Raw genomic sequence first — 26,368 nt, forward strand, 5'->3', positions numbered from 1 at the left:
GTGCAAGCACCTTTTAAGTGTTTGTAGCAAACTAATTTTGCCTTTTTTTGTATTTTCCTGCAGATTTCCATAAGACAGCTCCTTATGTCGTAACTGGAAGTGTAGATCAAACAGTAAAAGTGTGGGAGTGTCGCTGATGAGAGCAACAGGCCTTGTCCCTACACCCCTCCCTGCCACACCCCATCCCACCATCCTGCTCCTCTGGATGCACTCAGATACCATCAAGCTCTGTTTAAATAACTATTGTCCTTTTATGTAAATTATTCTGGATGTAGATTGAGCTATTAAATGTTACACAAAAAGTATTCTTGCATGGTGAATCCAAAATTGTATACTGTAAATTTACATAACGTTGTCTAGAAGTACCATAGTTTTAAGAACTTGGGCTGGCGTCACATCAGCCCTAAAGGAGGCAGAAGTTGGGTAACTTAAGACAGAAACCTGTAGGGCACTAAACTGATAATTTAATGACAGTGTCGTTCTTACGTGTCAGATTACTCTGTCTTTCTTTTAATTTTTTCCACTGTCGTAGTCTGCTGGTGCCTAGATCGGTGACCTCGTTGAGAAAAAAAAAAAAAAACAAAAAAAAAAATATCCTATAATCCCGCCGTGGAACTTTGATTGTCTGTTGGGCTCGTTTTTTGGAATAATGTGTAGCTCTGTAACATCACTTCTGAAGTGTGCTTACCATTCTCTTCTTGTGAAACTAGATAATATATTAATGACTGCATCTAAGAATGTGTTGCAAACTGTTCTGTTCTAAACCTGCGGGGTCAACCTTTGAACTCTTGTCATGTTGCATGGATGCTGTGGTGAGGGGCTGGGTGGGGATGGCAGCAAGCGAGAATGTAACTTCTCTTAATCTGGCCAAAAGTAAACTTACAGCCGAATGAGAGCTGTCAGATCGGGCTGTGAAAGTGCGGCTTGTTTATGTCAGTGTGTTGCACTCATTTGGTTCTTTCTATCCAGCCAGCTTTGGGTGGGAGGGATATATATATATATATATATATATATATATATATATATATATATATATATATATATATATATATAAAATATAAAAATCTGGAGTACAGGCTGGCTTGCTGCCTGACAAGGGTTCCAAGTGCCCCTTTAACAGCTATTTGTCAGGGGATGTGCAACATTCTCCCCATGGAGAATCGAGATTTATCTGCATTAAAGTGCACTTGTTCCTGCAGTTAATGCCTATGGATATGTGGAAGTATGTCATGTTGGTGGAGAGCAGCTCTATAGTTGTGAGCATGCGATCCGCGTCTTTCAGGGGCCCACTCAGACTCGGTCTAATAACTATCTTTAACGACTGGCACTTTTTTTCCTTTTAATTTTTTTTCCCATTTTCATTCATTGGTCTTTTTCCAAGGGAAAAAAAATGGCAAAAATAAGCCTCAGAGAGCCACTGGGGCAGTAGTTGAATCCAAGCTTCATTCCCCCTCAGACATGCACAAGCTGTCAAGTAGGCAGCGCTGGTAATTACATCCCAAAAAACTTGCACACCCCTGTCCTTTTGATCTCTGGTCTTACCTGACTGAAGATTTAAATGAAAAATGCATACGCAGATTATCATTTTAATTAGCCTTTTCATGAAATGCAATTATATAATAAAGAATTCCACTGCTTAACCAATCCAATACTCTGCTTCTTGTTTTGTTTAAATTCCTAAAACAAGGAAATTGCTGAGAGGGTCTTCACTGTAAGGACTTGGAACCTGTTGGTTGGCAATAGCACAGATGTGTAAGTGGGCATACAGTTCTGCGAGCGTTCGTCATTTTGGGCTCCTTCCACCAGTAAGGACCACACCACTCCTGTGCAGTGGGAATTGGAGCAGGTAGAGTTGGTCACTTTTAAAAAGATTTGTAAATACGGAGTGTGTGACTGGAGCGGGTGCAGAATGTACGCCAGTCAGCGAGACACTTCTCATTTCATGTTTGACCCTCACTACTTTTAGCTGTCTAGACTCTGGGATTTTATTTTTTATTTTAACCACTGGAGTCAGTCTCTCATTTAAAGCTGACATTATTATTTCATTTACCCCTCTTCTTCTCCCCCCCCTAAGAATGACTGAAGTCTTCAGGCTAAATGGTCTTTGAGTTGTTTGGAGAATTTTGAGGGCACACGCGCCCCCTGCTGGCTTTGAAGTGTTGCGGCTGACAGTCTACCATTTCTTTGCCACTGACCTAGTGAAGTGTCCGTTGTTTAAGGACTGGGAAAATGTGGGCAGAGCTTGTGGCCACGTCACTGCTGCACTGCCTTTTATTAACAGGTCTCAAAATGGCAGAGAAGCTCAAGTAGGAATCTTAAAAGTTTGTTAAATGTCAATTTTAAAAATGCATGCTTGATACCGAGAGAGTGCCCAGTTATGTTTCAGTCCCTCATGTACACTGAATATTGGCAGTGTGGAGTCGACTGTGCCTGGTGGTCTGTGTGCTTACTGTGGGGGGGGGGGGGGGGGTACAAATGGCATCCTTTAATGTGGGTGATTGCCAAGGCCACAACTTTTCTCTTTTTCACATGGCTTATGAACTTGTTCAGCCTCTTAAGAAATCACGATGGCAGCATGGCATAGTGGTCAATGCTTCAGCCTTTGAGCCCTGAGGTGGTGCTGCTGCCACTGTAGCCATGAGCAAGTCGCTTCACCTGCCCGTTAGGCTGACCTCTGTATTTAAGGCAACTTCTAAGAATGGTCCCTGTTGAAGAATTTCTATTTCTAGAAAGTGAATTCGCCAACACAAAGTGAACATATTGGAAGGTGTGGTGACCTTGTTAAATGACAATGCATACAAATTCTGAACATTCTCTCAATTTTATTTTGCATATTTTAAAGACAGTTTTCCCAGTTCTTCAAGCAATGTGTTCCAATACTATTTGGGAGACGGCAGAACAACCCCGTCTGCTACTGGGAAGGGCCTGCTGCAGGACTAGGGGGGCATCTAGGACCTTCCTCACATACTGCAAGGAAATGAAGCCTACAGCATTTGAGATGGCCTCCACGCTTCATGGTGAAATCAGCTGTTCTGGCCCCTTTCACACATACACCCCATGAGTGGCTGGGTATTTGTTTGAACACACAACGGGACCCCCAAGATCGTGCGTCAAAGTCGGAGAGGGTACTGATCCCACGAGGAAACCTCACAATACAGACGTCCATCACCCCTGCTTGTCAAGGGGAGAACTGCGCGTGCGTGCGGCCCTCAGTCAATATGAACACACGAGTGACGAGGCTCAGACGAAGCACATTTACTGTTCTACAAAGCTGGATGGACTTGCAGGGGCCATTGTGGCAGTGCCATGTTCCTAATGGTTTAGATCAGGGGTAGGCAACGTCGGTCCTGGAGTGCCACAGTATGTGCAGGTTTTTGTTCCAACCCAGTTCCTTAACGAGAACTCAATTATTGCTGATGAAGCACATATTGCTTAAGTGACATTTTGATGCTTCATTTTAGTGGTCTCGCTTGTTACGGTTCTCCAACCTTAATTGCTTATTTCAATCTTAAACTGCTGCATTCAGTGTTTTAATTGCTCCTTATTAGCAATAAGATGTAAAAGACAAAGCAGCCAGCAGTTCTCCAGCTAGCTTTTTTCCAATTACATCTGTGTGTGTTCATCATGCACGGTTTGATTTAATAAAACACTTAATAGAAAAATGTGACAGACTGAAAATGATCTGTTTTAGGCTTCAAATCATTTGGATGATATCCTTGGAAAGGAAAAAAATCTACGATATAAAAGCCTTACATTGCACAGACTAACAAGCCATAAAATTAAATAAGGTCTGAGATTGGCAATGATTGGTTTCTAATTAAGCAATTGGGTTGGAATGAAAACCTGTAGCCACTGCAGCTCACCAGGACCGACATTGCCTACCCCTGTTTTACATCTTATTGCTAATAAGGAGCAATTAAAACACTGAATGCAGCAGTTTAAGATTGAAATAAGCAATTAAGGTTGGAGAACCTTAACAAGCGAGACCACTAAAATGAAGCATCAAAATGTCACTTAAGCAATATGTGCTTCATCAGCAATAATTGAGTTCTCGTTAAGGAACTGGGTTGGAACAAAAACCTGCACATACTGTGGCTCACCAGGACCGACGTTGCCTACCCCTGGTTTAGATCATAAGCAAACCACTACACCCATCAACTCTTCTTTTGTCAACTCCTGAGCCTCCTGGTTAGTTAGCATCAGTGTGCCATCTAGTCCATGCCGTTGTGGATGTATGAAAGGGGGTCGTCAGTAATTTGTAAAGGCTTCTGGTATTCATCATTAAGAAAAAGAACAGCCACATAGCAGATCAGCCTGCACTGGTTACATTCACTGAATGGCGCAGAACGAGAGCCGAGACTGTAAACAGCAAGTGGACGGTTATGGCCGACACCTGCTCTACTGCCAGGTTTGGTTGTGGAGCGCAGGTTCCTGTCGGTGTTCAAATCCGTGCCACCAATGCAAGACAGACAGCAGGCTACAGGCAAAAACAGAACTGAGAAACGCAAAGAGAACAGAGAGTGGTAGTGACCTACTTATAAAACGACATGCAAAGAGCACGCCAGGTGGCCCACCGCCTCATTAAAAACATCAGGTCCTCATCCAACTGGATCGATGGCGTTTGAGGTGTTCATTTGTTAAATAGAAAAGTCAACAAATTTGTATTTACAGGCCTTACACCAATGAACCTTTTTTGGTAACAAGAATCTACACTCCACTGTTATTGCCCATTGAGCCAAAACGAGCACAGGAAGCGGGCGCTTGACCGGGGGGTTGTGGGTAATGGGGGGGGTGGACTTGTCACATGGACAGAATTCCACTGTGTCCTCAAACACAAAACATGAAGAACGGGTGAGGCAAGAGTCGTAACATTGCAATGGCCGGCTACGATTTTACAGACCAGGGGACCAAAACAGAAGATGGCAGGCAAACAGTCGCCAGTAGGAAATGACATAACAAAGAAGGCCCCTCAGCTCGTGTAATTTCTGCAAGTGTTTAACAAATCCCACAACTTTTAATATTTAATATTAGTAGTCAAATTTACTGAACACAACTGGAACGACACTAAGCTCTACATTTTGGACCAACTTTTCTGTAATGCAAGGGCCACAGCAAGACTCTGGGAGCAAACATTAATCAAGAAACAAATCATCTTGAGAAGACGCCAGAAAGGGCACAAAAAAAACTTAGCGATGGGTGCAACCAAATCCACAGATGATCAAGGCAGACATCTTGTAAACTAAGCTGAACCCTCACCATGACCCAGAGACCACCAAACCTCCTTTTCAGTATGGCTTAAATAAAAAGAGGACGGTTTTAATGCATAGTTTAGACTGACAAACACTCAAATACAGCTCAAAAGAAAAGATGGCCCTTTACCATCTTTTATAGGAGAGGGTGCCCGGATGGTTAAAAAAAAAAAAAAAGCACCACTTTTCTCCTGGCAGGACCACCTTCAAGAGGACTGAAGATATGGCAGCCAGTGTCACAGAAAGGTGTGTGGCTGAAGGAGGGGATTGTGATGGGCAGCTCCAAGGCTCTGGTCACGCTACGAGTGGACTCGGCCTCTCACCTCTGCTCCTCAAGGACCAGTATGAGCAGGAAAGGTGGCGGTGCAGCTGGCACAGCAGTTCAGATTCAAGGGGTCCAGCGCAGGCCCAGCTGGCTGGCACAGGCAAGGTTATTTTTCAAGTCACCCTATTAATCTGTTACACATAGAAATTTGACATTCTGTGTCCCTTGGGTTTACGCTAACATTCTAATCCAGCTGCGGTCCTTGACTAGGGTCCTCCTGTTCCTTTTCTGTGACGGACTGGCATTCGTCCTCCTGGTCACCACTGTGTGCCGCTTCTTGGAGCTGCTGACGTCGCTGCACTTCAGCCTTCAGATTTTCTAGGTCTTTCTGGCTGGAAGGGGACAAAGAAAATATCTGCGCTTTATCAAGAATCATTGAAGACAGCCTTGGCGTTTGATCTACATGGCACCACTGATCTCTGTCAATGACGGTTATGCCCTGCTAAAATGACTGGGCCCATCCACTTGGCCACATACAATTCTGAAGCAACAATAAAAAGACTTCTTCACATTGGAGACCACCTGCATGGCAGTAGGTGGAACAACAGGATGCAGTTAAGTACTCGGCCCTCGGGTGGTGAAACAAGAAAAAAAGGCTTTTAAAAAAAATGAAGATAATGATACAATAATGAGTACGAAAATAATGCAAACTTGTAGACTGTGGTGTTGTCTTTACAACAAAGAGTGGGCATTGCCCTTTTTGTTAGGTTTCAGTGGCACGCAGGGCCTGTTACGACAGCAGATTTCACTGCGATGCAGAAAGCCATTTGCACCCAAACATCCGCACTCCTCAATGAATGGCTGAGCAGTGGGCCCTGAAGACGTTCACCTGATAACAAGCGGACATCTCTGGCAGACAAAAAGGCACCCAAATGGTCATTCATTTTAGGCTTATGACCGCAGGCTGAACCTGGAAGGGACTTTAATCCCATCGCCAGCTGGTTAGACCTCCTTTCAAAACTAGCTGACAATCCCATCGCTTTGGGGACCTGAAGACTTGAGCTCTGATCTGTGTGTGAGAAGCCTACCGCTCTCTGTGGAGCCAACAGCGAGCACTTTGTTTGGCTTGGAAGCAACTTCTCCAGACAGCCTTGGAGCTGGACGCCCAAGCTAGGTCGAAAGATCCCCTCTGCCAAGCAGACAGCTCTGTACACCAGTGACTGTGCCCAGTCTGAGAAGCAGCCACCTTCACTCTTACACTGCGTTTGTGTGTATCTGTGCTTGCTTGTGAGAGCTTAAAACACACTGAAAAGAAAGACATCCCTCCCTCTCTCCATTTGTCTCATAAAAGGAAAAAGCGACAGCAAAATGCAGAGTTAGCATGAGGGAGCACAGGGACTGTGGGCCAAGCACCAAGGTGGATTCTGCATGAATGTGCCTACTAGAAAAGTAACGTTAAGTCAGATAATGAAGGTCAAGTCAAGTTGGAGAGCATGCACTGGTACAGTGTGTTGCTGCACCCACTACACAACAAAACAGCTCCGGATCCCGGTTTGCAACCCCCCAGGCAGACACGCGGTCCAGTCCCACCCTCTGGAAATGCCAGGTATTACATGCGTGACCCCTTGGCCTGGTCCAGCCACTCGGGTCCCCAACAATGAGGATCTTACGAGCCGGATCACCCTCAGGGAAACGCGCCACATGGCCGTAGTGCCGTAACTGACGCTCCCTCACAATGCAGGTGATGTGCCTCATTTGGGACTCCATGAGCAGCCGCTCATTCGACACAAAGTCAAACCAACGGTACCCAAGGATTTTCCGGAGAGACACAGTGCCAAAGGAGTCCAGTCTTTGTCTCAGGTCAGTGGATAGCGTCCATGTCTCGCAACCATATAGCAAGACAGGAAGCACCAGGACTCTAAAGACTTGGACCTTCGTCCTTATGCATAGGATGTATGAAGGGCTGGACAAATAATCAACAATGACATATTTTATATTTGTTCATGTTATGGGGATTTATTTTTTTTAATGCCTAGAGATATTTAAACTGTTTTTTGTCAAGCTGAAATTTTGGCTTTACATAAAATCGAACCTGCTCCAAACTCACCAGGGGAACTGAACCCTAAAAATGCTATATTGGGCAAACAATGCCCCCCTGAAAAGTCAATCTGAATCAAATACTACACTCCGATAGAAAAGGACCCCTACTATGTTCATACCTGAGGGGGATGAAGATGATGCCATTGATTACGTTGAGCTGCTCCAGGACACTTGCCATGCTGGGGGCTGTAAACTGCAGAAAGAGAAAAAGAAACCTGAAACCGTAACTATGAACTACAAAAGGGTTAATTTTGTCTGCGATTTTCCTCCAAACGCAACATGAAAGTTGGCTTGAATTTCAAACTGACACATTCACTCATCACAGCCGAGAGCGCAGACTCAAGCAGGTACAGTTTTTTGGGTGGGGGATCATCCGCAGAGTGGACATTATGTGCTGTGGATGTCCAAAGCTGGGACTGTGCCGTCTACAAAGAATGCAAAGCGTCAACTTGAATTCTATTAACTCTAGGGATGCACCGATACCGAAACGGGTATCTGGTATCGGCCTCGATACCACATTTTCTAAAGTACTCGTACTCGTTAAAAGTCCCCCGATACCAGGGACCGATACCACGGTCTGAGAAATGTCTATGTTTGAGCGGCGTGTAAGGGGTTACTCACAGGCACCGAGTGCCCGCCCCCAGGCCCCGGCTGCAGCTCAGAGCGGGGAGAAGGCGAGGCGAGACATGTCAGCCGTGTGGAACTATTTCAAAGTGAATGAAGACGACAAAACAAAGGTGGACTGCAAATTGTGCTCAGCGAAATTGTCCAGAGGAGGCTCAAAAGGTAGCGCATTTAACACAAGTAATTTAATCAAGCACCTAAAATCCCAACACGACAACGAGTACAAAGACGCTTCTAAACCAACACAACCCACGCTGCAGCAAACTCTTGCAAGACGAGAGAAAATGTCCAGAGACAATCCACGTGCTGTGAAAATAACACAGGCAATTATCGAGTACATTGCATTGAGTGACCAGCCACTCTCGGAGGTAGAAAATGTGGGATTCCTGCGTCTCCTCCATGTTCTGGAGCCCAGATATGATGTCCCAAGCCGCCGCTACATGACTGACACGGAGCTGCCTAAACTACACGACTCCGTGAAAAAACATATCCACAGCCTACTGCAAGCCTCCTCTGCGTTTAGTTTCAACACGGATATTTGGACAAGCAGTGTTAGCCCCGTGTCGCTAATTAGCCTAACCTCCCAGTGGATAGACGAGAGTTTCTTGTTTTTTTTTGTTAAATTATATGACTAAAGCTGTTACATGTAAATTTAAATCATGTTTTTATTAAGTACTCGGTATCGGCAAGTACTGAAATGCAAGTACTCGTACTCGTTTTCCAAAAAAGTGGTATCGGTTCATCCCTAATTAACTCTGAACTCATCCTTGGGAGCCTGCATCTGAGGTGTCTGCTGTAAATGTGGCACTGCATGGCTCAAGGTTCAAGTCCGGCGTACTGCTGATTCACCAATTAAAACGCAGCACTCGCTAGAGCCCGCCCCCTCAGCCTTGATGAGTGAAAGTGACGGTTTGAAATTCAAGGTGGAGGAATAGCACAGACAGAATGAAATAAACAAGCAACACAATAGATATTCCCTGGACAAACTTACACTTTTTTCTTTATTTGTTGTCACATTTCATTTTACTTTTATTTGAGACATAATAATATTTTAATTTTGTCCAATATATTGCCCCATACTCAAGTAGCTTATAAAACATTCAACAGTAGTCCGGCATCTGTAGCACCAGAAATGTTCCAAGTTTAAACTAACAAACACATTTCAGTTCAGTGTGATTAAAATTAAATCTGGACCCTGGATTATCAGTTATCTCTTTCTGAATATGAAGTAGTGAGGATGGTTTATATTTTGTCAATTACAAATGCTGCAGCCAGACTCTTTTGAATGTTAAGTTCGGTATAAACATAATTTTTGTTAATGTTACGGACATGGCTTCAAAAGACTACTCAAGACCACCCCAAGCATCCCACCCAAATACCTCCATTTTGACGCTAGGATAACCAATTTCTTAAAAATCCCAACACTAGACCAAAAAATAAGAGCATCACCTTTGCCTTGCTGCTTTTTATTTCTATACAACTCACTTTGAGAGGCACAATGTTCGCACTGGAGCCATTTTTGTAGATTTCATTCATAGTCCGCTGCAGTGCCACAGCTTGCTGGGTCAGGTACTTCAGATACTCGGAGCTCTCCCGGGTCTTCTCATGGCTCTCACCCACCTGCCAGTCAACATAAAACAGTTAAACCGGACTCACCCTCAAGAGGTCTCTGTATGCGTCAAGTCACTTCACACAAACTACAGGAGCTTAAAACAAACCCAGCACAGGAGGCTGCTTTAGGAGCTGCCACATCTGACAGAAAAATGAATCACTGGATGCAAAAACAAGAGGAGACCTCTCATTATGTACCCAGAAAGGCCTTCCCACCCACTGAGCTCAGTCCAAGTCTAAACCCTTCATGTGCTCTCTTTTCCCTTACCTGGTTTTTATAGATGGTGTAGCCTTCTTTCTCGTGCTGTAAGGCAGACCGGAACTCTGCTTTGCTTTCATACACTCGAGCGACGAGATGGTGACTGCCAGAGACATGGCGGAGCAGGAAAGTTAGATGTTCCCCCAAACAGCCAGACTACATTAACAACTTGGTTGTGTGTTAACTCTTGTCCTTCAAACCCCAATTAAATGGATTCTCCACGTCAAACTATGACCTACCTGAGTGCAACCTTAAGGGAGCGAGCTCCATGATACTTTGAATTTATGGCTAGAGCACTTTCCAGGAAGCGTAGCGCCAGATCATATTCCATGACACCATGAAGGACGAGACCAATGTTGCTCTGCAAAAACAAAACGAATGAATGTTCCCCACAAAACTATCATCAAAAATCACCACAGCCTTAAGAGACTGCAGTCACTGCAAAAGCCAACTACCTCTAAAGTTGGGCTGGACATACCTGACTGTGAAGGGCCATAATGGCTGCAGATTTCCTTGCCAGGTCATTAGATGCTATGATCTACTAATAACATGAACTAAAACCAGCCTCAATAGAGAAGAGTCTTCCACAGCATCCAAAGATGCAAAAAGAGCCTTGACTTAGGCATTGAATATCGTCAATATCCATCTGTGTACTTACACTGAAGACATGGCGGACACTGTTCTCCAAAAAAGATCAGCAACTTTGGGCATTGTGGACCTGCTTTAACAGTCACTCCCATTATAATCCCAATTTTTTTTTTATTTTTTAAATATTTCCTTCTCACGGCACTCTTTTGCACTACACATGTCCATTTCTTTGTGGTTACTCACCTGTTGTGTTTACATTTTCTTTCCAAGTTACACTGAACGCTGGCCTTAGCCTGCTTTTTTCTAATGTCCACTGCATTTGACTTCATTTTACACAAAGACACCAAATCACTGAACCGACCAAATCCGAGGCAGCAAGGACTTAAAAACTGAGCAGGTGAGAAAGAGAGTCGTGTTGCCTGCCTGATGACACAAGCGACAACCAAACAGTGAATATCTCACCAGTATGGTCTCACTCAAGCAAGTCAGACTGAGGAGCCAATGGAGTGGTTTTAAAAACGTTTTGTAAAAATTGTGAAGGTCCAAGGGGAGTAAAGCCTTGTTCTAAGCTACAATAAGAAACAAGAAGCTGTACCTATTAACCTCCAGCATGCTATGAGCTGGAATTCTACGCTATTACAGTTAAGCCCAAGGCAGACTCTAGGTGAGTGTCATGATTCGCTTTAGGTTATGCTGCCATCTAGTGGATAAAATCATGAATATTTATATTCATTCTGCCACTTTACGGTAACTCCATCAATATTCATGAGAGCGATGGAGCATGCAGCCAAAAACACAACGGCAAAGAAAAAGCCATAAAGTCTGTTTTAGATCTAACTGAAACTGAACCACTGCCAGAATTTGTCACTAATGATGACGACTGTCACTGATGGATATGGCACGGTACAACTGAACCGTCGTGATATGCTGGGTGCCTTTGGTCATCTGAAGATGGTGCGACAGTAGCTGTGTGGCAAAAAGGCAAAATGTCTGCAATCAAGTGCAAGGACCAAACAGACATTAGCCCCCTAAGCACAGTTCACAATGCAGCAACCGTCGATGTTCAAGCCAGGGGAAATGTGGAAGTCACTAAGCCTTAGGCAGTGGTAGCCTATAAAAAGGCAGTATGTGCGTAAATCATGCAGAGAAGGCACTGACATTCTACCATTTTATGTGCAGGCAACAGTAAAAAATATTATAGGAAAAGTGAGCAAAGAACCAGACTTCTATTGTCCCAACTGCGGCATCAGGCTGTGTGCATTGGCGACTGTACAAAAACGTATCAAAAGGTGATGTACGAATGCTGCATTCCATTTCAACTAGGAAGTTAAGAGTTTCCAGGTCCCGAGTAAGACGTTTTAACTGGAATGTCGCTACAAGTCAAATTATCAACTTGGAAAGTTGGGAGAGCCTCATCAAGCAAAATCCAAGACGCTTTCACCTCTCATCAACAGTTCGTGAACGCTGTGCTATTCTACTGTTCATTAGTACTTCTTTCTATTTGTGTCTCATTAGATTAGTTGTATACAGTACATAATACTGGCCACCTTCTATACGTGGACATGTTGCTGCAATGTTTGGATGTGCAAAATACATACAATATATGTGACGTTATGAACTTGTTCAGTAGTTATCTGGGTTCCAAAAGAGCAAGCACAACAAAAGCTCTCCTGATAGCGACCATGTTGGGTTTCCAAGCGTTTTACTGGAACACGGTCAACTCAGGCGTGAAGTACAATCTCAATCACTACAGCAGACTACCCCAGACATACCTTTCCTAATGTATTTAATGTTGATATTTTGGTATTTACATGTTTCTTCTTGTTTATCTAGGGATAAACTTAGGCTAATAAACCCAATGCTAAAAAAGATTTTGTTTTTTGTGATTTTTGTTAACAAATATTAACATAGATTATCTGGTTGACATCACTGGAGCGATTTTATTGTCTCCAGTCTTAATCAGGCCTCCTCTTTTCCCAAATTGTTTTCATGAAGTTGTGACTTTCACATAAGCAGACATCTATATAAATAAAAGCATTTGTGACATTTATTCATGTAGATGTGCATAAACTGTCAGACACAATATAAAAACTAAAAGCCCAATCATTCTACTTGTGTAAATTTGTGAGCTCAACTTATGTAAAGTATACTCACAAAATAGGGAAACAACACAAGCATTTACAGATCTCAATGCAGAGAAGCTCCGATTAATTTATTACCAAAATACAACTAAAGCAACTAACCATAATAAAAAACACTGAGATACATCAGTGTTTTCTACTCATAGGCCGAGATGCATCAACGTCCTCACAGACACTGAATGAGGCTCCTTATGGTCTCAACAAATATGAGTCATGAGGGGAAAACTAATTAGGTATATGCAAGCAGCAAGTCATAACTATAATTACAGAACCACGCTCCATAGTACAAGAAAGGTATCAGCTCTGTAAAAATGTCTAGAATTTTTTTTATAATAGCGCTCATCAGGTTTTGAAGTCAAGAGATCTCTCAACCAGGTCCAAACCAGTAAGGCAATGAGACATTTCAGGGTCTCCTGAAGTCCTGGACAAACAGGTCTCTCCAGTTTTTTTATTTACTCGGTAACTGGTCCTTCAGCTATGGAAACAGTCAGTCATTAACCCAAGGTTTCCAAATCAGGTAGTATTGGTGCCAATGCCCCCCCACCCCCCCCATATCCCTTTCCAAATTAGTGCTTTGAACATTTGGTGAGCTGCACCTTAATGACACAAACTGAGCTTTCCACAGTTATCAACCATTTATTGTACAAACATAAGTGCAGAATACAAACTTTCTGTTAATTTTAAATAATTTCTTTTCTTGCAAAGCTCGGTACTTATGCCAGAGTGCTATTTAGAAATTTTCGTAAGCTTTTAATATTGTCTCATACTGAATGATACATTGGATAATATAAATATGAATTAATTAATGCATCATACCACAGAACTAGAGTATAAACATGACACAATTACAAAGGCATTTTATAAAGCCAGTGGACTGCAGTATGTAATGGCACATAATTAATATCTTTCTTTAAAGAAACTGTATGGTCACTTCTCATGGTCCTGGAAGAGGAGCTGGGAATAGTGCCTGAATAGAATATCTGAGTATCTACACTAGTAAGAATCTAAATAGGTACTTTAGTGCAATACATCTCTTTATTGCCATATGATTAAGTCAACCAGAAACAACAGGTAAGGACAAAGTATCCTGACAAATCTAAATTTAACAAAGTCCACCAGGTAGGCAGACAGGCCGTTAAACTGCTATAAATGATGGAGAAACCCCAATTGACATGTACCAGAAGGCGATATAAAGGGAGCTCACACGATGCTAGCTATCCATTACATGTAATACAGAGCTTACAGACAGTAAACCATAAACAAAGATCTACACAGATCACTTTTTTTTGTTTTTTTAACAAAATCATTGCCATTAAAAAATTTTTGTAGCATAAAGTAAGATCCATAAGTTGAACTTACAAATTAACCTTAAATGCTATTTTTAAAGTTTGAGTTGTTCCTGAAAGGTTTAGTTTTTAGCCTGCCATTTTTTTTGTTCTTCTCTTTGTGTTTGCAGCCTAGAACCAAAATTTGACAAAGGCAAAGTAGCTGTCATTTGTCAGCCTGCCATCAACTAAAACCTACGGACACCATAGACCTGCAGCAGAACACAGGTTGCTCTCCACAGCTCTATGAATCCACACTTAACACCCACAAAAGGAGAATTTCTAAATGAACCTCATATGTCCCAAAAGACAATTCAGATAGCAATTAACGAAAGATACGTACATCTAATAGGGCCATCTCTGGGTGGTCTTCGCCAAATACCAAGAGCATGAGATAACGAGCACGATACAGCAATCTGAGGGCAGTTGAAAGCTGGCCGTTGGCAAAGCAGTACAGAGCCAAATGCATCTGGAAAAGAAAGACGACTTGTTGGGCTATGTTACGTGCTAATGCACTTTAGACAGGATAGAAACAGCACTTACATATTCCTGTATGGTGTTTGGGTGTTCAATGCCAAGCACTCTTTCACTCATCAGCACAGCCTTTTGTTGATTACTAAGAGCCTAAAGACGGAGAAGGGAAATAGTTAAAGGGCTCCAACATAAAACAGCTAACCAACTTCAACTGCTTTCAAATCCCTAAGAAACAGTAACTTGGACAGAGAGTCAAATATGATAGATAATATGATATTGGGTTTGCAGTGTCTGACATTACAATTTCCATGTGTATGCTTGTACCTCAGGGTATTCTCCCATGATGTAATTGAGACGTGCCAGTAGTCGCAAACAAGCGCATATCTCCACATGCATGGCTCCATAAACATTGTTAAATAGATTTAGAGCCTCATTGATTAGTTCACAACCCTCTTTCAGGAAACCTAGCAAATATAAAAGAGAGCTGGTCAAAGAGAGAATAGTTTTGCAAAAAAGCACTAATTGAAAGAAAATCAAAAACATAATAAGACACTGTCAAGAGAGTTATGAATACTTACACAAACAAGTTTATAATTATTACTGTTCTTTACGGAGATACTATACCTTGCTGGACTTTGGCTTGACCACTTTGAAAGAAGTGAAATGCATCCGAAGCCTTGGGGTTTACATGCTTCACTACAGGAAAGATATTCAATATATCCTCTTCTACAAAGGTGGGCTTGTGACGGCCATCAAAATTGAACTCCTTAATTAGAATCTGCAAAGCACAAAGATTGATGAAGGGCAAAATGTGGCCCCTGTACCCAAAACCTAACAATATGAAGTGATGGGGATAATCTGCTTGGATCTAGACAAACAAAAGCAATAATCAAAATCATCCATGATTCGCATGTAACTAACTTAACATGAATGAGATGTCACTACATTTGTTGTTGTTTTTTAAGACACTTAGATATTTATCAATCATAAATATATTGTTCATGCAACTTGTAACCACTAATGGAAAAAAGTTATTTTTATAATATGAGCAGTGTCAGATACTATTTCACAACCCTGGTATCTTTCTCTGTAAAGTACACAGAACCAGAGTAAAAATTTTATCCATATGGAAAGTAAAACGTACAGCAGTTTGTGAGAAGAGTTTTATCTTACCATGACTTTTTCTCTTAACAAAACTAAAAGGCTCCCACATGCCCAACCCCAAACACTTCTAGACTGCAAATCTTGCTTGAAAACGCAAAACATTACTATGCTGGGCAAAACGTTTTCATGCTTTCCTGAAGTCAGATGATGCACCAAACATAAAATGTAATCTTTACATTAATGTGATGCACAGATTTCAACCAAATCCAAAACTAAAACACCCAGCATAAATAGTGTCTCTTAAATAAAATGGGATTTTCAATATGAGCAAGAACATACAAGATATTTACTGATGGATGCAACTATAAAAATGCTTTGTTTGTCATTCTGTAAAGGCGACATCTTAAAGATGAATGCCATTCATCTCTCTACACATCCACTTTTCCCTAATGCTGCCTTATATTGGCTCTAATGACCATATTCTCTGTAGATGGAAAAAAGTGACTTTGGCAGCTTACTGAGAGGTAAATGTTAAATTTTTGAAAATTAATTTGCATTCATTCTAAATGCATTTACATGATTGTATTTTTATGGAAAACAGACAGGTTGAAGGACAGCTTTTAGAAAATGTAAAACGTATTTCTAATACTGAATGTTTCATACACAAGAACCTGATTAATACATGTATTTGCCCATTTTCCACAAATAAAGGAATGCTTTGCAAAGATCACTAATTTCTAATTTACTTCATACTGAACAAAGGAGAGATTCTTAAGCTAGGATGCATCTCTAGCTCACTGCTATTCATTCTTACCAAGGGCAGAAGGAAAACCAAAATGTTAAAGTTACTAACCTGAATACCAGTCTTCAGTGAAATCTCTCTGAGAAGGCTGATTTTTTGTAGCCCATATTTCTCCACAGCTTGATCCACAGTCTCACTGTGAGAAAGTGAAGATTTAAGTGAGAAGCAGGCCTTGCCACACTGAACAAGATAAGGCCTCTGTGACCTCTGTTGGATCTGCCCTGTAACTACACGACACAGCTACTCCCAAAGACAGAGCGGCAAGATTACCTGTGTATAGTAAAGTGAAAATAGCTCTGTGCCTCTGAGCTGATGCTCCTCCAGAGGTCAGAGGGTGACAGACTGGTCCAAGCGGTGTTATCAGCCCCACCACTCCCAGGAGCTCTGTTTCGCCGTCGCCGATTTTTTCTCTTGGATACTAGCTCATCTGTTGGAAGGTGACCAACTGTGTCAGTGAATGAGCTCAAAAAGCAGTTCAGAAAGTGGCTTATGGCAGCTGATAATGCAGACAGTTCAACACCCTGCCAAAAAACAAAAAACAAAAAAAAAAACATACAAAGCAATAATGGACCACTTGAACAGGAGTGCCAGAACAATACAAATCAGTCTAGGATTCATTTGATGCACTGTATAAACATTCATAAAAGCATGCAACAGAGGCACAGGCAGACAATATATACACAGAAAGAGAGAGACAAGTCAGCATATCAAGCCCAGCATTCACACTTTCAAACGAGAAGGCAAGCAGTCTAACCTGGAGATATGTCTTAAATATGTGTTTTGCAGAACGAGTGATCACTTCGCCGACTCCTATTTTCTGCAGGAGGTAAAAAAAAAAAAAAAGCAGCTTCTTACATATTTTAAGGACAATAAGTGGGCTTCCATGTCTAATGAATTTATTTAAAGCTACATTTTCAAGCAGGCATCAGCTCACAACTTGTCAGGTATAACCTGAAGAACCACCTCTTTCAGAGAAAATGTAAATAGGTATTTGGTCAGTGCAACTGGACACCATCTTTAAGGAAGAAAGTACAAGGAGATGACTCACATAAACATGATCAAGCTGTCCCCCAGACGGTGTTTTAGTAATGAAGTCCAGCACTGTACCCAGATAGCGCATATTAATCCCACGCTGGTGCAAAGCTTCAGACAGAGTTGCTCCATCCATTGGCAGGGCATTGTGGTCAAGACAGTCTTTGATCTACAAATATGAGATCAGCATTAAAAATAAGGAACTGGGTGTGTGTTCGTATTACACTTTTATTCAACTGGTAACTCCAAATTTCTACTCACTAGAGCAGGAACCTGGCACGACACCAGGAAAGTAGCGGCATCCTTCAACAACTGCTTCTGCTTGTTAATCTCCTCTGAACTACTTTCTGGAAAACGTACTCCTGTAAAGAAAAGACAGTGTATTACACAGAGCAGAAAACAACAATAAGGGATCTAGCTAGCCGCTAAAGTTTCAGTCTTAACTCCGTCCATAATGGGTGGAGAGACTACCTCCTGCAAGTTAAGTAAAACATTTTTAAAGAGGTTATCTTTCTCACCTGCAACAAATTAAGTCTCTTCATTATGAAACTGTGAAACATTTACACCACAAAGTTTACAGTGCTTTCCTTTATATATATATTAAAAAAAAAAAAAAAAAAAAAAAAAAAAAAACACACCTGGAGAAAAAATATCTGGATTAAAGCGGATATCAAAGGAAGTGCTGCTGATGGAGCCAACTGCTTTACATGCATTCTGGACAACTTCACAACCTTTGGGGTCTGCTGGGGAGGAGCACAGACAAGTCAGAGTGATCCAGAAACACACACATTCCACTTAAATGGAAATTACAAACCCAACTCCATATCAACACACGATATCTTTGAGAATAAAATTGCTAAAAATGAAAACGATTTTGTAAAGTTGTAAAAATCAAATAATAAGCCACCACCAACACCCAATCATCTTTAATTCATGCCTTTTTTCTATGCATACTCAACCAATTAGCACAAGCCAGAAATAAAGGGTAAATTGGGGTGCATCTGCAGATGAAATTAATCCAAGCCAATTAAGAGACATGCAACATTCAAGGGTAGAAGGGACTAGGGCCTCTGAGAGATCAAGAGGGATTAAAAAAAAAAAAAAAAAAAAAAAAGTATAGAAAATTTAACGAAACACTAAAAAAAAAAAAAAAATTAAACTGCAATACAAAATATGTAAGAGCATCTGGATGACCAGAAACACACTTTGTCCAGAAGAAAACTTGAATTACGATAGTATTGACGATTCTGTAACCAGCTTATCTGAGCTTCCAATACAGTCAGCATAAAATATAAATCAGCATGCTGACACAAGCAGGTCTCGATCTGAAGTGAGTCAACGCTGCTCATTAGCTCTTGTAGCCACGTAAGTTTTCCATGGATTGCTAAACTGGTTTTGCAGACCATTTTGAACAAAGTACAATCTGACACCCTTAACAAACCTCTCTCTCTCAAGATCCTACTCCCCACTCTCTCTGCTACTGCCTACGAGTCACATATACCTGTTCCATCCTGTGCAGCTACAGCTGTGGCCAGTTCTTTAACCTCAGCCAAACCTGGGATATTCTCGTCTCCATCCTTACCCTCCGAGGATTCCAGACCCTTGCAGTCCCCATTATCTGTGACAGAGATAGATGACGCAGCAGAAATGGTGTCAAGCATTGATGGATCTTGATCCTCTTCTTTATTTGCTGATTGAGTTATGGAAACAGATGTGCCATTTTCAAGTTTCTTGTTTTCCTGATTAGCTTTCTGTTTCATCAGTTGCAAAGCAGCCATCTTCATGAAGAGAAGGTACCTTAATGAGGAAAACAAACTAGATCTACATGGAAGCTCATATAAAATGTAGTCATTTGCAAGTTTCTGCATTACAAAAAGTACATCTTTCCATTACTAGCATATAAATGTATGTAGACAACCAAGTCTCTTTGAATGATATAGCACCAAATCTAAACCAAAACTGGTTTAGCAAAGCCAGTTACTTAAAAGTTTACAGCACATTATTTGCAAACACAAAAACTAGTGCTTTGCCTTTGCATGAATGGGCACATTTATCGCAATTTTTTTTTTTCCTTTTCATGGCGTTAATACAAATTTTGTCTGTATGTGTGAAGAGACCATCAGTGTGTTGTCTTCCAAATCAAGTTATTTACAGTATTAAATTTTCATATTTTTAGTTTGTTCTACTCTTCTTAAACATTTGGAACATATCTGGGATCTCAGTACCAAGGAAGGCCAAGTTTGTTATTTTTTTCTTATTCTCCTGGAAACTTCACTTCCTGTTCTATTAAGTGAGAAAGAGGAAAAAACAAACAAAAAAAAAAATAGGAAAAAGAAACAGACTCTCACTGACATTTGCTGTAGCTTAAGAGGAAGCTTACAAAACCATGTGTCCCATTCTGCCAACTGGCTCCTTCAAATGACAGGGCAAGAGGTACCTGACCTCAACCAACTTGCTCTCTCTCACTTGACAGAAGTCTTACATTTCACAAGGAATAAAAAGAGCAACCCAAACGAAGATACAAATAAGCTATTCAAGAAAGAGATATACAAATATGTCCAAATCAGATGGCAAGTTATTTAAATTAAAATGTATAAGTTGGTCTATTTGTCTACGACAAATGTTATAGAGTGACCAGCGTTGGGTTCTACACCAACAATGATCCACTGCAAAAACTAACAATTACTTGGAAAAATCTGAAGTACAAAGGGAAAAGATGCAAAATGCATATATACATACTAGCTTATCTGTCTATTATTATGCGTCACCTTGTACATGTGTGCAAGTGAATTTTCAGCATGTTTTAAACAGAGTCTCTACACCACAACTTAGAAGCTTCAACATATTTGTTTCAAAAAAGAGAACATCACAACTGTCAAACAATACCACTGTGAACCCTACCTGTGTTCCACAAAAGCTTCTATCAGCTCCTGGCGCAGACATGCCAGCCTGTGGCGGTGCATACGTGGAAATCCTAATGCAGTGCATTCTTCCAGAAGCTCTTCCCCTTCCACTGGCAAAAAGTTGAGGTCTGGAGGAAAGGTGCGCAGTAAATCCAATATGTAGTGGCGGCCATCATTGCCAATAATACCCTTACACTCCACAGAGGAGCACAGTTCAACTGTCTCTCCTTTATCATTCAAAACCAAATGCTTCTGCACTTTGAGAGGCCGGCTTGTTTTTTCTAGTAGCTCAAGATATTTGGGGTGAGAGACAACAGTCTTGCCAAAGTCAATGGAGCCATAGATAACACTCTGTTCCTGTTCTCGTTCCAGTATACCAGGGATAATGGACTGAGCAGTAACACGGTATCCTCTGTAATCTACTACTACTGTACCCAGTGTATACAGCCCCTCCACATCCACTGCTCCATAAGCGCGCACCCCATTCAAGTCATTGGTAGGTGCAGTATGTGCAGCATAATCTCCACCTAGCTCTCGATAATGATCTCGCACATCAAAGCCCAGGCTGAAGAAAATGTTGTTCCAAATGAACATCTGCATTCGTGTCTCCTCCCCAGGATTAATGGCCATCACATTCCCATCAATGACTGCCATTGCTCCTCGTGTAGCTGCTGCAGCAAAATCACTATGAACCTGTAAAAGCAGAGAGAGGAGGAACAAAAAACAGTGGTAAAACTGTGAAAATGCCCACTAGAACACAAGCAGTCACTTTTTGGAGTGGGTAAGTGCAAAAATTCTACTGAATACACATTTAGCAATCTTTTGTGCTAAACTGAAAAGGTGAAAACTACAAAGAAAAAACATGGGGGCTCTAACAGTTGCCACAAAGACAAAGGCTTTAGAGGAGGGGAATGCACAATAAAAAAAATAATATACTATATACGTAAAAGGAATACTTTACACATGTCAAAAGTGTACTTGTTGCAAAAAAATTGAGCTACTGTGGTTCATAAACCATTTATACATCATTTTCCAGTGCTCAGTTATCCTTCATTACATACGGTTTGCAAAAGCCATTTTGCTAGTGTGGTTATGTTAAACTGAAAGAAGTATTTTCTTAGTTATGTTACAATATTTGCCTATATATTAGTGCATATTTAATGGAATGTTGTACAGGGTGGTCCACATCTAATTATGCAACTCTTTGATGACAACCATCTACCCGCCATTTTGGAATGCAGGGCAGGTGCTGCCATCTATCGGCAACAAAAAGAATTTTAAGTGAAATCTCTATGTGCAGGGCAGGTGCTGTGAATTCTCTATGTAATAAACTTAAGTTATAGCGTAATGAAAATTGCATAATTAGATCTGGACCACCCTATATTATAACCCCTACAAGCTAAATTGTGAATGGAATATTCTGATTATTTCAGCATTCTAACTACAGACAAGTTCAGTTTAGGATCTGCCTTGCACTTGGTAAAGTATGGAAGGGAAGCAGTTTCAAACCGTTCTGAATGTATTGAACATACTGATGCAGCCTACGTAAGTTCGCCATAGAAAAGTAACAATTTTCAAGTATAGAAAGTAATTGAAGGTTGACAGGAGAAAGCTAAGATTGTAATGAAACCTTTTTCATGTTTTATTATGCTTGATATATAATTTTTTCTTAATTTTTGTAATTTATTCCTTTATTTTTTTTCACTAAATCTTTTTAAAACAAACTTTATTAGAGCGAGAAGTTTCTTTTGTTACGAGTTTGACTCATGCTGGATCCTTACCTTACAAATTTAGTAGCCGCTTGATTTTGGGAAACCTACAAAAGACGCAGCTACACTGTTTACATTACAGAACTTTGAGAACAGTAGTACAAATAATTCCCCTGAACTACCTCAGTCTCCAGCAAAAACACCTTACAAGAAACCTTGCTTTCAACTCAACTTGAAGTAAATAGCAGGCCCTAGATGACAAATGACTTCTGTCACAGTCCTCTTTTAAGGCATATTAAAGAACTCTTACCTTGAAAACTGCCCTCTCTCTTAGCAGGCGCTCCGGCAGGTTCTTGCGTGGCAACTCTCTCGTTGTCTGCAACTCTTCATTCCAGTCTCTTGTCTGAAACGGATTTTATGTTACACATAGTTTTGACACAAAACATAACAGCTCCCAAGTTCACATTGCCAAGATGCAACAAAGTTAAAAAGTGAATATGAGACACTCGTAAAGAACTACAGAAAACTTTCTTCTCAATAACAGGCTGCAAGAAACTAGCTGCACAAACCAAAACATAGCAAAATTCTACAAATGTAAACAATAAGACTTGATATAATACAGCAAAGGCATTCTAATTTGATTAGAAATTGTTTTTAGGAAGAGATGTTTAATTATAGTAAAATTCTGAGTGATCCCAAACAAAAATTGGTTTTGTCAACTAAAAATTGGGTTCATCAATAAGGGCTTCATTATAGAACTTTTGGACAACGAGAGAAACAGTTTCCCGTATTGTAAAGTTGTTTTGGTGCATTCTCAGCAGTATGTTATATTAATGTATTAAGGGCTGTAAACCACAAGAGGAATACACACTAAAAATGGAGATTAATTAAAGGGGGGGGGATCATCTCAGTACTTCCTGGATAGCAACAAGTCCATCTCTCCATTTTCAACCAGCTGCCAATTAATAAGGCCAGCAAATGACAACAGAACCTCCAGCTAAGCAATGAACTTTATACTGTTTGCACTAATGGTATGTTCATCATCTGTTGCAATAAAATATTCTGAAAGATATAAAACAAAAGTGACAGAATAAAAATCACTAATTTTCTCCAATTCATTAAATTTTAGATGTTGCTCTCAGGAAATCAAAATCTACAATGCCATAAATATCAGACATAACCCTTCACCCATAAATCAGACTTCCTTCACCTGGCCCGGTATATGTTCCTCATAGCCAAGTCGGGAAGTGTAAGCATCTTCAGCACGCACACAGTCCATGGCATGATCCACCTGTGGAGCTGTCCAGCTGTATACTTGGAAAGGTGTGGCAATTCTTTCAAATGGGTGCCTCTGAACTCTGAAACAAAAGCAAACCAAAGATGAAATTTTAAATGCAATCTTTAAATTGCTTATGTAGCAATTTACCAGATCTTGTATAAAAGAGATCAAAACCTTTTCTTTTGTAAAGCAGCAAAGTGTTTCTTAAAGGCTGGGCTGATTTGGCCAAGTAGCTCTACCAAGGAGTGGCTCAAGAAACTGGGATTGGCTGGTTTTGGGTTGAATGTATAAGTAGTTGATCTGTAAAAAAGAAAAAAGAAGAAATGACCAAGAATAAAAAACAGTGAAAATTAACAGAATTACTCAGGAAGCATGGATTTGGATAAAGAAATGGGTTGAAAGTATTTTATTACAAACAAAGAATGTCAAGTCCTTTATGCCAACATTGTCACATAAACACATACTTACTGGTTGAGGTAGAATCCACGAGCTGAAGCTGTGATGCTCACATTTCTTTCTTCCATTGTCACTACATACAAGTACATTAAGTCTCCATGCATTTTCCGATTTCCTGGAGGAGGGTTCCAACCACTCATTGTCAGGACCCTCAGGCACTGAAGAGGCTAAAATTATGAAATGGCAAATGAATCAAGAAAATCCATCCATTTCCAATTTAGCAATAACAAGTGAAACATAGGACCCTATTCTAGCATAGGTCAGATTGAACCAGTCTCACAAACACACACAAAGACAACTGGAGTAGCCAATGAACTCAAATATTGTAAGAAATCTAGTTAAACATGAAGATAATATGTTAGCTCCATTTATTAAAGGTATTTTTATACATAGGGCCCAAAGTCTTGTGAGAAGCAAACCCAAACAGGAAAAAACACACACACCTAGAACTTCAATAAAGCTTTTTAAGAGAGAAAAAAAAAAAAAAAGACTACTGTACTACTCACCTTCAAGTCTTTATTCTGTGGCTGAAGTGGAGTCAAAGGACGGTCTTTACTGCCAGGAAGAATGTGCTCAGGAGGGGTACAGTCAATCTGTTCCAATTCACTACTTTTCCTCTTACGTTTACCGCTGTCTATAACAACAAGTAACTGCACTTGAATCAGCCAGATTTCTAACACACAGCTCACGAACTTTCACAAAATGACCTCTTTTTACAACTAAAATTGCATCAGGCTCAGACTTCGCATTACTGTAAGCATCTTATAAAATATAAGTGATCTTCTTCTTTCAACTGCTCCGATTACGGGTTGCCATAGCGGATTATCTTTTTCCATATCTTCCTGTCCTCTGCATCTTGCTCTATTACACCCACCACCTACATGTCCTCTCTCACCACATCCCTAAACCTCCTCTTAGGCCTTCCTCTTTTCCACTTACCTAGCAGCTCCCTCCTGAACATCCTTTTCCCATTATACCCAGGTTTTCTCCTCAGCACATGTCCAAACCAACGCAGACTTCACATCACCATAAATATCTTATAAAATATACATCATAAAGTATATCAATATTTACTAGGGTGTTCTATCTATCACACCTACCTCCAAGGTCTCCTTCAGTAAAGACATTCAGGAAGGACAGTGAGTTGCAGTCAACACCATTATAGGCATCAGAGGGATCAAGGCTCTTGAGCAGGTCCCGGATGTGACGCACATGGATTCGGGCTTCACGAACAGTATATGGTTCTGAGGAAATATTTTAGAATACGTATTTGAGACATATATTGGTAAACAAGACAATGAAACATTTGGGAACTATCCTCTGGCTGTGTGAACTTACTGTAACACGGAGGAAACAACTTTGTGGATTAACTCAGCTACATCTATAATTTTATAAAATCAAGCAAAATGGACCGGGAGCTCAGTGGTCCCATTTGTAAAGCAATTAAGCTTAAACTCTTCCACTTTTTGCTGGAAAAGGAAAAATTGTTAATTCAAAAAAAAAAGACAGACAAACCTTCAACTACTTTAAGTAAAGAGCCTTCTTGTAGCCCCTCAATTGATTTAAGCTCTGCAAAATTGTCAAGTACGTTGCCATCGAGCTGCAGGGAGAAGCAAGTCCGGTGGCATGTGTCTTCCCGGTCCATCAGTACCTGGTGGATCTCTTGGACCATCTCCTGAGGTGAAACCTGGATTCACCATATAAATGTCAAGTTTTCATACCAGTATAGTCATAAACTAGAAGCCAAAATAGCAATTAATAACAGCAGAGATAACGTGAACTACATGACAACTTCATACAGCTCTCATAAAAATCTCATAAGCATCTCATAAAAAGAGCCATAAATCTTAATATGCATGAACATAAGGCAATTTGATACGAATTTCAGCAGATTATGGCAGAGGTTCCTAAGCTTTTTTTGGTTTATAACCCCATTTGAAATCTGAGCTTTTTCATGACTCACCACCTGTTTCAAATATTTACATTAACTACCTATTCAATACATTAATGTTTTTTTTTTTTTTTTTATAAATATTTTCTTGCGACCTCATTAGCATATCAGGTGCCCACATTTGTGGTCACAACCCCAAGGTTGAGAAATGCTGGATTATGGTGGTTTAATCTAAAATACAACAATAAACCTTTGCTGGTACACAGGTCTAACTTTACACTACATTAAAGTTCAAGACATTTTTCTATCCATTCATTAAGTTTCAAACCCAGTTAATCCAAACAAGGATACTGAGGCAACATCTGCTAAAATTGAGGAAAGTTGTTAAGAATCTTCCGAAATGTCATTCCTTGCAATTTCTTGTCGCGTGTTCAGACATCCTTTACACAATGAAAATTAGCAACTGCAGTTGTAAAGTATAACATACACCCTGACTTGCATAACGTGACACCTGCTTCAGTAGCTCTACTAGCTTTTTGCTTCTTTAACAAACCCT

At 40.6% G+C, this 26,368-nt stretch overlaps 2 protein-coding genes across 10 annotated transcripts in view; one reads left to right on the top strand and one right to left on the bottom strand.

Annotated features, from left to right (window-relative positions):
- Positions 1–1,644, top strand: part of pafah1b1a (platelet-activating factor acetylhydrolase 1b, regulatory subunit 1a) — a 137,303-nt gene extending 135,659 nt beyond the window's left edge. For both annotated transcript variants that reach the window (XM_028806892.2, XM_051931182.1), the window contains exon 11: positions 64–1,644. In XM_028806892.2, coding sequence (XP_028662725.1) covers positions 64–137 — 74 coding nt within the window. In that variant the 3' untranslated portion in view covers positions 138–1,644. The remainder of the gene's footprint in view (positions 1–63) is intronic.
- A 1,158-nt stretch (positions 1,645–2,802) lies between these two features.
- cluha (clustered mitochondria (cluA/CLU1) homolog a) overlaps positions 2,803–26,368 on the bottom strand; it is a 32,105-nt gene continuing 8,539 nt past the window's right edge. For 4 of the 8 annotated variants that reach the window (XM_028806880.2, XM_028806884.2, XM_028806883.2 and 1 more), the window contains exons 3-26: positions 25,437–25,608; positions 25,022–25,165; positions 24,428–24,555; positions 23,934–24,088; positions 23,640–23,765; positions 23,397–23,544; positions 22,497–22,589; positions 20,476–21,170; positions 19,076–19,371; positions 18,213–18,317; positions 17,836–17,936; positions 17,591–17,743; positions 17,297–17,359; positions 16,813–17,063; positions 16,594–16,678; positions 15,261–15,414; positions 14,961–15,100; positions 14,706–14,786; positions 14,506–14,631; positions 10,348–10,469; positions 10,118–10,211; positions 9,724–9,858; positions 7,734–7,807; positions 2,803–5,906 (exon numbers count right to left, since the gene is read on the bottom strand). In XM_028806880.2, the coding sequence (XP_028662713.1) occupies positions 5,759–5,906; positions 7,734–7,807; positions 9,724–9,858; positions 10,118–10,211; positions 10,348–10,469; positions 14,506–14,631; positions 14,706–14,786; positions 14,961–15,100; positions 15,261–15,414; positions 16,594–16,678; positions 16,813–17,063; positions 17,297–17,359; positions 17,591–17,743; positions 17,836–17,936; positions 18,213–18,317; positions 19,076–19,371; positions 20,476–21,170; positions 22,497–22,589; positions 23,397–23,544; positions 23,640–23,765; positions 23,934–24,088; positions 24,428–24,555; positions 25,022–25,165; positions 25,437–25,608 (3,789 nt within the window). In that variant the 3' untranslated portion in view covers positions 2,803–5,758. The remainder of the gene's footprint in view (positions 5,907–7,733; positions 7,808–9,723; positions 9,859–10,117; positions 10,212–10,347; positions 10,470–14,505; positions 14,632–14,705; positions 14,787–14,960; positions 15,101–15,260; positions 15,415–16,593; positions 16,679–16,812; positions 17,064–17,296; positions 17,360–17,590; positions 17,744–17,835; positions 17,937–18,212; positions 18,318–19,075; positions 19,372–20,475; positions 21,171–22,496; positions 22,590–23,396; positions 23,545–23,639; positions 23,766–23,933; positions 24,089–24,427; positions 24,556–25,021; positions 25,166–25,436; positions 25,609–26,368) is intronic. The other 4 variants (XR_007935681.1, XM_051931176.1, XM_051931175.1 and 1 more) reach the window with 4 other exon arrangements.

The sequence above is a fragment of the Erpetoichthys calabaricus genome, chromosome 8, assembly GCF_900747795.2.
Source record: "Erpetoichthys calabaricus chromosome 8, fErpCal1.3, whole genome shotgun sequence".
Taxonomy (NCBI): domain Eukaryota; kingdom Metazoa; phylum Chordata; class Cladistia; order Polypteriformes; family Polypteridae; genus Erpetoichthys; species Erpetoichthys calabaricus.